We start from the raw sequence: 15564 nt of genomic DNA on the forward strand, positions 1-15564 counted from the left end.
TGTTTTACCCTCTTTAATTGCTCACTCTCTTTCCTCTCCTGCTGTAGCTTGACCAGTTGCTGTGTGGCAGTAAATCAGAGACATGGGACGTCAAGACATTGATGGAGTGCTGTCGGCCGGACCACGGATACACACATGACAGGTGAGGCCCTTGAGTCTGAAATAACCGGTGCCTCAAAACACAGTCATGTAAACCTTAGTCATTTAGCTTTTTTCCCCTTAGTTTATCTGTGTTGAGGCTTGATGTTTACCAAAATTATTGTGAACCTCAGCATTTCATAGTGCACTGTAACAGCGGGATGACATTACTTTGTGTCACCTGAGGTAGCCCTTGCAGAGTCTCATCTGAAACGCCATGTCCAGTTAACCGTTATGTCCAGCGCTGACCATTGTACTACCCCCTTAGTCAGCACTGCTGCGGTGTTAGTGGCTGGTTGTACCAGTTTTCCACCATCAAAAACTAGAAACCCTTACCTGACCATTTCAATGTGGAGCACCGTAACATTTGGGTTCATGCTTCTTTCTTACTCATTAAATGGCACCGTACAGGTAAACCTTAGTGTTAAGGCACTGTGTTTGTGTGTTTCATCTAATTTTTCTGCAGCCGTGCAGTTCGGTTCCTGTTTGAGGTGTTGAGCAGCTTTGATGCTGAACAGCAGAGACTCTTCCTGCAGTTTGTCACAGGAAGCCCAAGACTGCCCGTTGGAGGTGATTCACTTCATACACACTTCTTATTTAGGAATGAGCACCAGCTTTAGTCAAACATCGGGCTAAAATTAAATTCCATTCAGATGGGATTAGCATTACATAGGGAGGTGGAATAAAATTTTTACTGCTCCTTAGAGATCAGAAAAGTACAGGTTATAGTCTCTTCAGTAGACTTGGAAGTTCCCTGGACAAAGAGATGGGCAAAGAGTCTCCAAGGAGATGCAGGAGAGTTGAATGGGAGGTACAAAGAGAGAAGTCAAACTGAGTCAGAATATCAAGTTTTAATACAAAAATGAAATACATGTTGATTTTGGATATCATCTCAGCTTTCCATACTGAAAAACATTTATAAAGCCACTTAGAAATGATAGCAAAAACACACTTCAGAACTTGCCTGAGATGAATCTCATTTCTAAGTTTCTTTTTCAGTATATAAAAAAAAAAAAAGACGTCCCTCCAAACCATTTGCACATTTGTGTACATTTGCTGCACACTCACCCTGGTGGCGTTTGTGTCTCTCAGGTTTCCGGAGCCTGAACCCCCCTCTGACAATTGTGAGGAAGACATTTGAGTCGACAGAGAACCCAGATGACTTCCTCCCCTCAGTCATGACCTGTGTCAACTACCTGAAGCTGCCTGACTATTCCAGCATAGAGATCATGCGAGAGAAACTGTTGATTGCAGCTCGCGAGGGCCAGCAGTCTTTTCACCTTTCCTGATCTCTCCACATCTCACATTCAAATGCCTTCTACAGCGACAGATGAGATCATGACTTCCTTCTTAGTTTTTTTGTAATCACATACATTAAGGCTACATGTACAGCCTTCTTGTTAAAGAAAGCAGCTTGCAGAAAAATTAAGACTTTAAATATATATTTGCTGCCCCCTGTCTCTCAAAAAATATAAAAAAAAGATAAAAAAAAGGAAAGGTGTTCCATGACTCACAGAACTTAAAATATAAAAAAGAGAGAGTTAAACTTATATCATTAGTTGAGTAATGAAAACAGCTGGGTGACATTTTAAACTGCATTGCTATGTGATATTTAAAAAAGGGACATCTCTCTCTCTCTCTCTCAAGCAGTGGACAGTGTCACTGGGCGTCGGGGAGGGGGGTCCATCAAGCAAGCTAGGTTTACTTTAGCTCCAAAGATCATTTGTACAGACAAATTTGCAGACTTTGCTCATTCTACACATTTGATAGAATAGCTCTTTGTTCTCATGTCTCTTCCCCTCAGTTCGTCTGTTTGCATTTTCTTCTGTATTATATTGGCCCCAGGTTGTATGTTGCATTTTGGTTCGGCTTTCCCCCCCATGTGTCTTTGCTTGAAGTTGTTGATATGAGAGTTGCCATTGGTTGAATGCGGGTAGTGATGATGCGCATATTATCTTTTTTTTTTTGGGTTGTATTTTTTTCCCCCTCTACCCAGGTTGAGATTGCGTTCTGGCCTCCTTTATTATAAAGAGCTTCAGCTCAAATGGAGAGTTGTAACAAGTGTGTTGATCAGGTAAATTTATTTTGCTCTTATTTTGATAGTGTTGGTGTCTTTTTGTTGGGCCCTACCGAAGATGTAGGTTTATCTTGGTAGACCAAGCTCTGAGCAACCATCAACACAATTAATGTAGCTGGGCACAAAATTTGGCTGGTCTCATTTTACCTTTTCATGGGCAGATAGCATTTCAAGTTCATTTACAGAATAAAGTTTATTTGCAGTTTCACACCCTGTTTGAGGTGGGAATGTCTGCTTTACCTTTTTCTTTTTTTAATTTTCTATATTGTCTTCATTTTCTTGCTGTAGTTGATTATTTTTTTTCTTTGCACTGCTGGCTTGGAACAAACCGTGGCGTGCACCTGCAGTCTGTGGCCAGGGGAGGGCGCCACTGTATGCTCTCCTGGCCCAATCGTTCATGTGCTGGTTTCTAAGATCTGCAATAATTTACTGCATCAGGTTCATGTTTTTACCTGAACATAAATAAAGTAACTGTTTGACTCATCTTTGTTCACTGTTAGTTTTATTTGTCCATCCTTTCTTTGTTTTGTCACTTTAATGTTAATGATCATTTTTACTTGTAGATTTGAGCAGTTTTCAGTTGTAAAGCTGATTATTAATCAGATAAATTTTACAGGACAAATCCTGATGCTGTAGTCCTAAACTGTTCAGGTCTCAGCAGAGTTGAACAAAGATGCTGGATGTTTACCTACCACTGTTTTTCAAAACTTAAAAACGAGCTTAGGAGTACCTTTAACAACACAATGTTTTAATCATCACAATTTTTTTTTTTTTTTTTTTTTGTGGTACTGTTTTCAGTAACACTTGAAGACCCACATGGATTTTCTGTTTGTTTCTGTTCACGTTTATTGTAAGCAAATATTTTTTGTGTCATCTAAGAGGAGTCTCGGTGTTCTGCATGCTGGTTTTTCCATTAGCTCAACCAGCAACATGCTTCTTTGAGTTTGTGGTGTTCTGCAGTACCTGGGTTCAGTGAACAGACTGCAGTGGCGTGACAGATTTACTGCACTGTGGGAATACTCGTACAAATGGAAAAGTTGAGGTCAGAGTGCAAAGCCAACAACTGCATCTAGATTCTAATAGACAAAAAAGAACCTACTAAACTTGTGCTTCTTCTCATTGAAGCGTAGTAGAGCAGTGCTGTTGAAGTGGGGTTTTTTTGGGGGGGATTACACATTTTTACAAATTAAAGATTCACAGCCTTTTAGTATTGGACTGGCACAAGAGATATTCTGAATTTATGTCCCTAGTATGGTTTTAGCTCTCCCCATTAAATCCTTGATACTACATTTCCCATAATGCAACTCAAATTCACCTCATTTCTAAAAGCCCTCATCTTTTAAACTCTGCACCGCAAGTTTGGATTTTTATTATAAATCTGTTTTTCACGCCCTAAGCCCCATACTGAGTAACAAATTTTTCAGGTGGTGCCGCTTGAGCAATCTTGTCTTTAACAGAGGAGCCACAAAACAAATGCCTATTAAAAAGTACCCCCCTGTTGGAAGTCATGTGTGTGTTGGTGGCCTCCCTCACTAGTCCCTTTCTTGCACCATCAATCAGTTTTTGAGGATGGCCAGACTCAAGCTTGGCCCCTATTCCTTCCATTTTTTAAGGATTTAGTTCAAGGGATGTTCAGTGACTTGGAAATGTTCTTCTATCCATCTTTTGACTTGCGCTTTTCAAGAACCTTTTCACAGATTTGCTTCGAGTGTTCTTTTGTCTTCATGGTGTAGTTGGCAGGATACTGATTCACCAGTTAGACCTTCCACATGCAGGTGTGTTTGTATGACTTCTAAAGCCATTTGGCTGCACCAGTGACGACTCAGGTGAGTCACTTTTAAAGGGTTTGAATATTTATGCAGCCAGCTACTTTGTCTTAAATTTTTATCTAATTTAGACTTATTTTGTAGAGGTCTGCTTTCTCTTTGACATGAGACTTTTGGTTGATCAGTGTTAAAGCGAAACCAAATCAATCATGACAATGTTGTAACAAAATAAAAGGTAAATAATTTGTTTTGGTGCTGTACATTATACAGCTGTCTTCACAGATTACTTCACACTACTGTGATCAGTATTATGACTTTGACATGTATATTTTGTGGATTTACCCTTTAATGTTCTGTGTCCTTGACAAACCAATGCTATGTAATAGGTTATTAAGTCAAATGGAAACCTCGGTGACCACGTGCTGTAGGACTTTTAACAAAGCAGTGCATCAGACGAGAGGTTTTGTGTACTCAATTAAAACTGCACCTGTGGTTTTGGATGCTGGCTGTTATCACTGGAAAACAGTTCATCTTGAGACAAGGCTAATGAGGATTTTCTCCACCACCCCTGCTGCTCCTCCTCCTTGTTTGTCTTCCCCAACTGCAGCATCCTCCCTCCTTCCTTTCAACCTTGTTGCAAGGCTGGCTCCAAGGAGAGGTTGTGAATGATGAGACTCTAAATGAGGAGGTGCAGAGCTCCTCCGCTACTCTGCACAGTGTGTCTGCGAGAAAAGAGAGAGGGGGTGTGTGTATGAAGGCAGAGGTGTTGGTGGATGGTGTGTGTGTGTGTGAGAGTGTCGTCAGCCTTCATCATCACTGTGACTCAGAGAGAAAAAGGAGCCGAGTGCCCTCCCCTTCTCCTCCCGCATCCCTACCTTCTCTCCCTCAGCCTCACCACCATCAGCCAGTCTCCTCTCAGTCATTCTCTCTGCGCACAGCTGAGGCTCAGCATCCTTTCTCTCGCACACAGTCGCTCACACATCTCTCACTTGCTGGCTGAGCGTAGCCAGCACGAACGGTAGCTCTCAGGAAGCAAGAGAAAGACGATTAACAAAAGAGAGAAGAAAAGAAACAAGACAAAGAGGATGAAGATGAATGTGTGCAGTGTGCCGGCAGTTCTCCGCTCCTATCCCACTCTGACTGTACGAAGCTTCACCTCCCCCCTGCTTCTCCTCCTCCTCCTTCTCAGCAGCAGCGACATCGGGGCCATCCCTTCCCCGTTCCTGCTGGCCCCAGACACCCCGGCCCCGGCTGAGCCCACCCTGACCCAGGCCACACCTCGTCCGGACCCTTGTGACGGCCGGCCCTGCCTCAATGGGGGCTTCTGCCTGACCCTCCCCGCCACTGGGAGGCCAGAGGACACCTGGAAGTACACCTGCACCTGCAGCCAGGGCTTCACGGGACGCAACTGTGAGGTATGAACACATTTTGTTTTTAATGTTATCGTCCTGTTTAAACAATGCTGTCCCTGCATGTTTGCAGCTTTATTCCTTAGCTTTTGGAAAACAGGAGTTGGATGTATGTACATGCCTGTTTGTGTGGTTATCTTGTTCTTTAAGCTTCTTTAGACAAAATTGCATCATGCAGAGAAAACAGGCTTCAGTTCACATGTTAAATACTTTTATAAAGCAACGAATAAAAAACTGTATTTGCTTTTTATTTTTATCTTGATAGCAGTTATTTCAGTTTGGAGTTAGTTTTTTTTTTTTTGTTGAGCAAATCGGAGTCCCTGGTATCATTACATGTTTTTTCTTTTGGGAAATATCACTTCTGCTTCCCATCACTGTTCTGCCGAAACCACGGTGTTCACCTTGAACCATGTTTTGATTTGCATGTGTGGCAGTATGTGAAAGTGTGCTCCTGCTCTCTGCTGATGTTTTTTTAATGGGAGCATGTGCTGTCACGCAGACACTGAGACGAGCGCCGCGTTGCTGTGGCAACAGGAAGGAAGAGTGGCAGCAGTGAGATGCGGGTAAAAGATGTGATAGTATGTTTGTGTGTCAGATGGGAGTTGTTTGGATGTACCATGTCGCTAGTTTTGTTTCTCTCTGCAAACCAACAATACCACAGAGTTACAATGGACCCTGTTGTAGTTTTAGTGCATTATTATGGTGTTTCATGCTCTGACTGTTAAAAAGTCAAATGTGGGTGAATCATCTTGGATTATCAGGTGAAATAACCAGTCTGAACACTGCGTTCATTAACTGGAACATCTGGGCAGGCTTGAATGACATACAGCTCAATTGCAGGTTTCACAACATGTTATATTAAGTTATTTATGTCCATCTGCTTAAAACTAGTTGTCTGTTTGCCATTTTGCATGAGATGTAGTTGATATATCAGTTTTTACTCCATGTAATGTTACAGGTAAGCCAAGTCAGCAAATAGAAAGGGTCCAATTACTGGCTTTCAACCACTTCTCAGGCTCTTCTTCTTGTTACCTCCACCAAGGAGGTTAGGTTTTTGCTGCTCTTTGATGGTTTGTTCACAGCATAAGTGAAAAAGTTATGAATGTCTGATGCTAAAATATTAGACCGTGCAGGATTGTTTCAGCCGAATTACACTGCTGGACTTGGTTTGCAGCACTCCATTAGAGTGTGATTTGACTAGGTGATGTTATGTGTATTGGACATAAACCACCACCATACGTTACTGTATATGTCCCAGACGTTGACCTGCACATTCTGGCTTTTACTACACTTGTGTCTATTCAAAGACATTTCCTGAAACAACGTACTTCAATTTTAATTTAACACTTTGTTGTTCTCCACATAAACCTGGGTCCACTGGATTGCTTGGAGTTCCTTCTACAATATAAAGACTGTATTTATATTAGCAATAGGCTCACCAGACACGCCGGCCTCTGAGTCATGCTGGGGTTAAGGAGAGCATCCGCTCGCAGCTGCAGAGAGGATGAATGAGGCCGCTGTAGCATCACAGGGGGAAAACAGCAAGGTGACTGGGTGAACTTCAGCAGAATCACCGACAGGTGGCAGCCATATCCCCCTTAATGTTTACATGTGCATATTCATTTTTGTTTATCTTGCGTATGCATGCTAGTTTATGTGACAATGGCAGGTGTAGACAATTGAGTCTGGTGGTGTGCAGATGAGACTCAAACCGTTTTATGGAGTATTTGGCATTTCATGGAGCACCATCACTTTTGCTGTCCTGGTTTCATTCTTGTTGCCTCTGCAGCCTGCTTCATATCCACTCTGTGCCATACAAATCTCAGAGCAAGATGATGTTGTCACCCAGCCTGAGCTGAGGCAGGACAATTCACGCAGGGCGGAAGGAAATGTTCAGTCATATTTTGTATGTTGAGGAAAAAAAAACTCTGCTGCTGTGAAATTCTGAGACCACAATATCCACTCCATCTTCATTGCCTTGATGTGCCAAAGCTCAGGTCCAACATGGCCCCCAAGCTGTGCTCAAGGGGAATCATTGATTATTATTCCCCCCCTCGGCTTCCCTCTTGCCGGTTGTTTCTTCTCCATGGAAACTGAGATTTGGTAAATGATGTGATTGGCTGAGCTCGGTTCTGGTTTGCATCCCCTGTCTTCTAAATGCGTCACCACGCAGATGGTCCAGGGAGGGAGGAGGTGGACAGACTGAAGGACAAGAGAGAGGAAGGGAATGAAGGAGGAGAAATAAATTAGAGGAAAAGAGAAGGAGGGATTAGAGTGTGAAGTAAAAGGCAGGAGGTCACTGAGGGGAAGAAACTATGGATCACTTCTTAAAAAGAATAAACTCTTGGTTTTGGAGCTCAGTGAAGAAATGCTATTGTAAACCAGTGTCATATTCTCTCTCCCTCACTGGTCTCTTATCTCAATCTTTGTGTCAAACCTGGAGCACGTTTCTCAAAGCAGGATTAAAGGAAAAACTGATCTGAATCTGTAAAACTAAACTTGAATAATAGCTTCATGCCTGTTGATTTCAGGATATTTTATTATTATTTTTTTAAGACTCTGGTTAAATTGCTAATCCCAATCCTGACTAAGTACAGACCTCAACAGCAGGGGGAATACAGTCCACTTGTTAGATTCAGGGTTTTAATATCAGCCGACACCTTCTCTGGATGGTGTCTTATAAGCTGTCCTGTTGGAATTCACCACCACTGGCATTTCAGTGAGCGATTAGCTTCTCAGCCTCTATCTTATTCATTATTGAAAGGCCTGTTGTGCACATTGATGGATTTGGTGACTTGCTCTGTAGCACAGTAGGGCTGTGGCAGCTCAAAACAGTCATTTGTTATGAAACAAGTCCAGGAAGCTCTTTCTGGGTTGCTCAGCCATTCAGCTATATGAAAGCAATGGATCACAGCAGGATTTAGAGAATGAACTTAAGTTCGCAGTCACAACATTATAAACACCAGCAACAGCCGAGGATTCAAATTTGGATTCAAGGACAATGTGAGAAATTTGTCAGTCCTCTGCAATCAGTGGTGGAAGAAGTACTCGGATTATTTACTAAAGTAAAAGTAGCAATACTACAATGTAAAAATAATTTCTTAAAAGTAAAAGTACTAGATTCAAAATGTTACTTAAATGTGTTAGTACTGAAATATACTGAAAGTACCAAAAGTAAAACTAATCATTATTAGCACATTTTACATTGATGTATATGATTTTTGTCACTTTAATGTTGCAGCTGGTAAAGGTGGAGCTAATTAACTGCCTTATATACAGTACTTATAATTTGAATTACTGCTGATTAGCTTGTGAATTTCCCACTAGGGATCAATTCATTCTTATGAGTATACTGATGCAGAAAACAGGCACTTGACTGGTTTGTGGAGGCAGTAATTAATTCTAATTTGTTACTGTGTTTTGGAGAGGGTATGTGGGACTGAAGGTGGTGAAAGACTTGAAGGAATTCAACTGTTTCTGCAGCAGATAGTTCTTTCTGAAAGTTGACAAGTACGCACAGAGTATGTCAGAGATGGGATGGACTGGAGGCTTATTGTTGTTCTGGGGTTTTTTCAGACCTCGGCTGAAAGTTTAGATCTCCACTGTTCCTTCTCTCCACACTTAAGGCTGCTTTCTCACTCCTCTCTGTTTTATAAGCATCATCATATGTGAGTCACCAAATGTTTTTCCTTTTCTACCACCAACGACTCTGTGTAACAACATTTAAGGAAGAAATTTGATATTTTGTGATGCCATTTTTATGTGTTTGGCAAAGATTTAACAAACCAAATATAATAGTTTCATTAATGAGCTTTTAAAAGTTCTGATACACAGATTTTACTTTTAAACAGAACCGGTCTTTGTGCTGGGCTTTAGCTAACCATCTCCAGGATCAGTGCTTGTTGAAGAAGATGGATGTTGACTCTTAAATAATTTAATTTCAAAAAGATTTGAAAAACTTAGTGGAATAGGTCATTTACCAAATTCTGAAAATAACTTCATTTGCATTAGAAACAAGTTAAATGAGTTCACACTTGGTATTTTCACAAGACTCAGTGGCACATGCAGTGAAGTTGTTAATTAAATGTTAAAGTGGAAATGCAATGAGACACTTGAGAAACTTTACTGTACATCTGAGATCCTTTCATTAGCGGTCTGTTTTAAAAGGTGTTGAGCAGAAATCATATTTAATTCTTCTTCAAATTAGGCTGCCTGTGACAACCGTCACATGCAAACATTATTGCAATAAAGTTTTCAAGGACTCACTGCATCCTCAAGTAGTTAAAGATGGTTTAATAAAACTCATGAAAGCAGAGGATGTTCCTTTGGTAACAGGCTGTGCATAATCCTGCCGATACCTTTGACACAGCAGCCCATAAGCAAAATAAATAATTTGAGCTTTTATTAGTGTTATTCTTGTTGGTGTGCTTAGATGTTATGAGGCGGACATGCTGCCTTTGGACAGAAGAGCTTGTGGCCAATCGCTTTGGTCATTTCCATATCATACAACACCTGGCCTTTTGATCTGTGGGAAGCGCACCAGGGGTATGATCAGTGAGGCCTGATGCATATGGATGATCCAGAAGTTGGTCACGAGCCATTCAGCACTAACCATTTGTGCTCTATTGATCGCTACAGTGAAAGGAATTTGTTGACCTTTGTTCTCAGTTGATTGAAGAAGACTCGGGACACAAGAGTTTACGGGTGAACATTACACATAATATGGTACAATGTTCATAAAGAATCGGATGTGTTTGTCCTGTTTACATGGTGCCAAGAGAAATTCCTGGCGTCTACCTTCTAATTCTAGCCTGTTCTAGTTACCATTAATGGTGCATCTAATTTTGAGGCCTATGAAAACGGTTAAGTTTGAAATACATACAGTAGTTTGCAGTCACCTTATTGATAAACAGTCCATATTTCTTTTCTTTTCTGTCAATTTTATTGTGGCAACTCATCTTGAACAGAGCTCTTATTTCCGTCACTGAGAATTAAATTTTCCTTGACTTGGTAGTGAAACTTCCCTGTCTGTCCTGGATGCTAAAAAAAAAAAAAAGGTTTCTCCCATTGGTTTAGCTGAGGTACTTTTAAAAATTGCTTTCTGTCTGTCCTCGATGTTATTTTTATCTTTAATGGAGCAGCGAGTCACATGATGGTTTGAGCATTCATGCCATAAAGGTAAAAAAACAGGGCAGAGCAGCTCTTAATCAGTGGTTATTCACAGCCATAATAACCCCCTTCTCTGGTGACATTGCGGTAGTGTCGCTTCTAATGATGCGACTTGTTGTTGCTGTCAACATACAATATGTTGCAGGAGGGAGGCATGTGTTTCTGATGACACGTGCTTGTTTTTGTGTATGTCTGAATGTTTGTATGAGCACAGCATAGCTCGCTTGTATATGTACCATATGTGTGTCCGTGCTCTCTGCTCAGAGATATTGCACTCAATGAGAGCTGTTTTCCCCGTTAGAGACAAAATGACCAGGTCTTTGTAGGTTACAGTAAGAATGTGAACATTCTCCTGTGTAACCAATTAGTTTGTGTCCACAGTTATCTCAAGTACTGGCAGAGAAACTGAACACAAAAATGGTGCCATGGTGATAGGATTAACAAAATTATATTACCTACTCCTGCTGTTGTCAGCTAATAACAACAATCGCGTGGTGTGTGTGTGTGTGTGTGTGTGCGCCCACTAATTCCAAACAGAAACTGACTGACATGAACACAGTGTCAGCCTGAATGAATGTAAGAATATCTTAAACCCATCTGACTGTACAAAAGAACCATTATCACAACAATTACACAATGTATGTGGCTTCAAAGAAAATGTTTTACCAAAATGAGACTGAGCCCTACTATAAGAATGAAGTAAATGAAAATCTTCTTATAAATAAGAACTGCTGTTTGTGCGTTGCAGTTTGCATGTTCTCCCTGTGCCTGTGTGGGTTTTCTCCAGATACTCTGGCTTCCTCCCACAGTCCAAAGACATGCAGGTTAGGTTAAAGCTACATATTTCAAATTTTTATATTGTAGAAATCTGCTCCAAAACCTGTCTTAATGTGGCGAGGTGCTGTCAAGGCCTCCTGTGACCCAGACTCAGACTGGAGCACAGTGGAGGAGGAGAGGGAGTGCTGGACAGAGCAGAGTGGATTGACTTGGAGTTTCATGCTAGCGCTACGGCATGTGCCTGGATCAGACTATGGGATTTAACCCCAATAACAGCCAGATCAACAATTGATGTTTTATCTCGTATAGTGTGTCATAATAAACGAAAACTGACACTGCATCTGGGATGCCTCATGACATCCCGACACAAAGTCTAGCATCTGAATGCTGAATTCTTTTCATTGTCTATGACGTTGTGGGCCGACACTGACCAACAGGAGCACAGATTGTTCTTCTGATCACAACATTCTCAGCATATTGGACCAAATCGTGCTCATTAAATATCACAGTGATACAGCTAATGTTAGTATATTGACTTTCACAGTTGGTTTGGTGAGGTAGCTGCCCTATCCGGGCTAGCCAGCTAGTTTTCAGTTTTACTTCTGGCTTAAAATGCTTGTTTTTAACTGCTATTTCAAGTTATCCATGAAGGACAGCCAACAGATGGGTCCACAGTTGTCATCCCCCCAACCCCCTTTTTATGCTTTTGCCCTGGCACCTCCAAGTCATGAACAAGCTCAGGCTGTGCTCTGCCAGGTACCAGTGTGTAGTCTGTCATGTTTCTTGTCCAAGAATGTGTGACTCTATAATCATCATCATATCAGGTTTTAAAAATTATCTAGTCTGAACCAGGCATTAAGTTACATATTGCTTCAACTGACCAAGGTGACTTTCAGGATTAAAATCTGGTCTATCCACCCAACAACAGTGGTCCTCAGGTTATTTCTTAGTCAGAATGGTGGTCCCTGGGTCACAAGTAGTTGAAACCCCTGCTCTAGGTGATATAGCTAATGGATGGATTTATTGTTACCCTGGCAACACCTGCACTTTCTTGGGCCTATACTAATTAAATAGTAAACCTAAAAAAATGTATCATATGTTTATGTTCTTATGTCTTGTGGCTCAGTCTCAACTTCTCCCTCCTACACTCATATTGTTTTTGTTTTGGGTTTAGTCGCTGGCCCCCAAAATGACTTTTTACATACACAGTTATACAGCTGTAGATATTTCTAAGCTTTCTCCTTTTGAAAAGTGCTTGCACTGCATTGGTTGGTCTGAGGGCCCAGATTAGGCCATGGTTAGGCATTGCAGACATAACTAGTCAGGTTTAGGGCTCAAGGGAATATACACTAGTGGGGAAACGGATTTCATCACATAGACTCTGATCTGTACAAATGTTTGTGTGTAGAGGATGACTGGCAGCAGGATGCCTGATCCTCTGCTCTGATGCCTTCCTTTTCTCCAGGAAAGACAGTGACTCACTAACAGATGCAGACCTGACTCCTGCTGCCTCTTCCCCAGATGCACAAACCTTGTCTGTTAAGTTGACTTGACAATATGTTATTTAATGTAGCCAATTGGGAGACAACCCAGCATGCTGTAGCGTGTGTGTGTGTGTGTGTACTGGTGTGTGTCGTGAACATCTCCTAGATGTAGACAATAAATGCCAGCTTAATCCAAAAAAATCCCTTCAGGACCAGTAGAGCACCTCTGACAGAGAGAGGAGCAGGGCACAGTCACCAGCCTCGGGCATTAGACACAGAGATTAGCTCGTATTAACAGCTGGGCCTGTCTGCCAATTGATAGATCCACTGGGTCTAATATCATTTGGAAAGTCTGGAAAAGCCAGAGGATTTTGTTGTTTTACTGTTTATTCTACCAGAATTCAGCTCAGTTTTTCAGTTTCAAAACATCGATGGGGAGATGGGAAGATGTTTTTGGAACTGAATCAGCATTAAAATACAAATGGTGACAGCTGAGGGGTAAATGTACTTTTTTTTTTTCAAACCAACAATGACTTGATACTAATAAATACTGTCGTTGTAGCCAAAGAATAACTATCCATATCTTGTTTTTCTGAACCATACAGCTCCATTATCCAAAAACAGCTGTTGGTCTTTGGTTCTTGTTACCATTGCTAACTCTGAGAGACTAGACAGTCCAAGTAACTTCAAAACAGTGCTGATTTATTCAAAGGATCACAGGTAAAATTAACATTACACGCTCAGGTATCTTGCACCTCCAAACTGCACGCAGGCAGATGTAAGATGAAAGACCCTGAACCCACCAGGCCTGTACATTATATCTCTTCGGTTGGGCTAGCCCCATACTACACAGAAACGTCAACCGAGACGTCTCTGTTGCCAGCTTTGCAGCTGGTCATAGCAGTAGTCAAAACATGAAGCAAATCAATGTGTGTGTGTGTCTGTTGATTAAGTGGTGTGTAGCTAAAAACATTCTCACGACCTCTAGTAACATGTCGTGACATTAAACATAAGAACATATTATAGCTAAGGCTACAGTTATACACGTCATAATAATAATATTGAACACCCTGTCTGCTGACGGTCATCAACTCTTCTCTCTAGTTATCCTTGACCAGATGTACCCTGTAGAAACTCATAAGCATGACTAAGCATTTAACAGTCTAACTAGACATCCTGTCTCCACTAAACATTTCTAATACATAGAGTATCTATCTGAATAAAAATACCTAACAATTAGCTAAAAACATCAAATCATTTAATTAATCATTCAAATCAATTAGTCAGTGAGCCATACTGTTGCACTGGGTATTGAAGTTCTTTCATTATAATGAACATGGGGATTGATGTTTATATTGACTCAATCCCATATACTGTACACGGTCTTATCTCTGGAAATATTCTGTAAAGAACACCAGACACAAAGGTGGATTGATTCGCAGCTGAAAGTAGTCCCTATTAAATGCAATTTCAGTTTGAATAACATTTGCTCAATGTTGTCCAGCTGTTGTAGGATATGCTTAACATTTTTAAAGATGTATATGTCTGTGCCCTATTTTTAAATTTGTCTTTAGTTGGAACCACTGGGCTTGAAAGTGGGAGCCTCAATATACTGAGAGACGCATTGTTGGTTTCAGTCTTTCAGTTGTTGTCTTTGACAAAAAAAAGACAAATTTCCTTTATGTAGGAAACCAAACTCAGCTCTGCTCAGAAAAAAAAGATATTTGGTTTGTCGGTTCAGATCATCCTTCCTGTCATCACTGAAGTGTGTTCTGTAGGCCGTGCTGTAAATCACAGCCAGGTGGTCCAGAGCTGCTCGAACAGAATGAAAAGCTACATTTTCACTGGCTTCTAAACACATTTTAGGGACAAGGTTGGTGAGAGGAGAGCGATGATACATGTTCAGTGCCACCTCCCACTATGAAGCCCTGCTTTCATTGCTATGCCCCTCCCCCCATTCCTTTTCTAGGGTCTCCATAGCAACAGAGTGATGACGAGAGGAGCCAAAAGATCAACAGGTGGAAAGTGCCTAACACTGAGCAGATAATGTCATATCTACTTCCTGTGCACCTTACCGGGGCAATTTGCACTCAGAAAGGAGACAGAACAAATGGCCCACATTAAGCACACAAGGTACAGTATGACATCTTTTTCACATTGCTGTTTTGTCCAGGTTTTTATTCCTGTGCACAACAGCCTCCCTGTGTCCCCAAGAGGCAGGTGAAATGAGGGGTGATAATTTACATCGGTTCTTTTGGTGACAAAGACAAGAGGATGTTCCACTTCCAGCATTTCAGTGACTAATTCCCAGTGGCAGCCGGACCAACTCCAGACCCATTTTCTCCTGACATGAAGCAAAGAGGGGTTTTATTTATTTTAACTCGTTACACACCTATTTAAAACCACAAGACGCGACCTGGAACTCATCCCCTTAGTCTTTAAAGACTAAGAGGATGAGACTATTTTGTTTTATGCCAGCACCAGTTGAATCATGTCAGCAGCAGGTGTCACTTTTGTCATACAGTGGATATGTTGTTTTGCAAGGAACTGTCTGCATATGTAGGTCAGAGCAAACAGCCAGCTCGTAGATCGCGGCACAGACTGACATTCATCTCTATCAGCTGTGGCCAGACTTTTATGTTGCAGTATATTGTCTTTCTCCTGAAAAGAAAGACATTTATTTCTGCTATTATTGCTGATATTACACCCTTTGGATGCACAAATCACAAAGCAAGCATGATCTA

At 41.3% G+C, this 15564-nt stretch overlaps 2 protein-coding genes across 8 annotated transcripts in view; both read left to right on the plus strand.

Moving 5' to 3' along the window:
• The window catches only part of trip12 (thyroid hormone receptor interactor 12), a 27674-nt gene extending 24975 nt beyond the window's left edge, over positions 1 to 2699 (plus strand). For all 7 annotated transcript variants that reach the window (XM_020618182.1, XM_020618187.1, XM_020618188.1 and 4 more), the window contains 3 exons: positions 48 to 142; positions 605 to 708; positions 1231 to 2699. In XM_020618182.1, the coding sequence (XP_020473838.1) occupies positions 48 to 142; positions 605 to 708; positions 1231 to 1427 (396 nt within the window). In that variant the 3' untranslated portion in view covers positions 1428 to 2699. The remainder of the gene's footprint in view (positions 1 to 47; positions 143 to 604; positions 709 to 1230) is intronic.
• Positions 2700 to 4776: 2077 nt separating this feature from the next.
• The window catches only part of dner (delta/notch-like EGF repeat containing), a 43871-nt gene continuing 33083 nt past the window's right edge, over positions 4777 to 15564 (plus strand). Inside the window, exon 1 of the mRNA XM_020618217.1 lies at positions 4777 to 5396. Within this exon, the coding sequence (XP_020473873.1) occupies positions 5067 to 5396 (330 nt within the window). The 5' untranslated portion in view covers positions 4777 to 5066. The remainder of the gene's footprint in view (positions 5397 to 15564) is intronic.

The sequence above is a fragment of the Monopterus albus genome, unplaced genomic scaffold (genome assembly GCF_001952655.1).
Source record: "Monopterus albus unplaced genomic scaffold, M_albus_1.0 scaffold202.1, whole genome shotgun sequence".
NCBI lineage: Eukaryota > Metazoa > Chordata > Actinopteri > Synbranchiformes > Synbranchidae > Monopterus > Monopterus albus.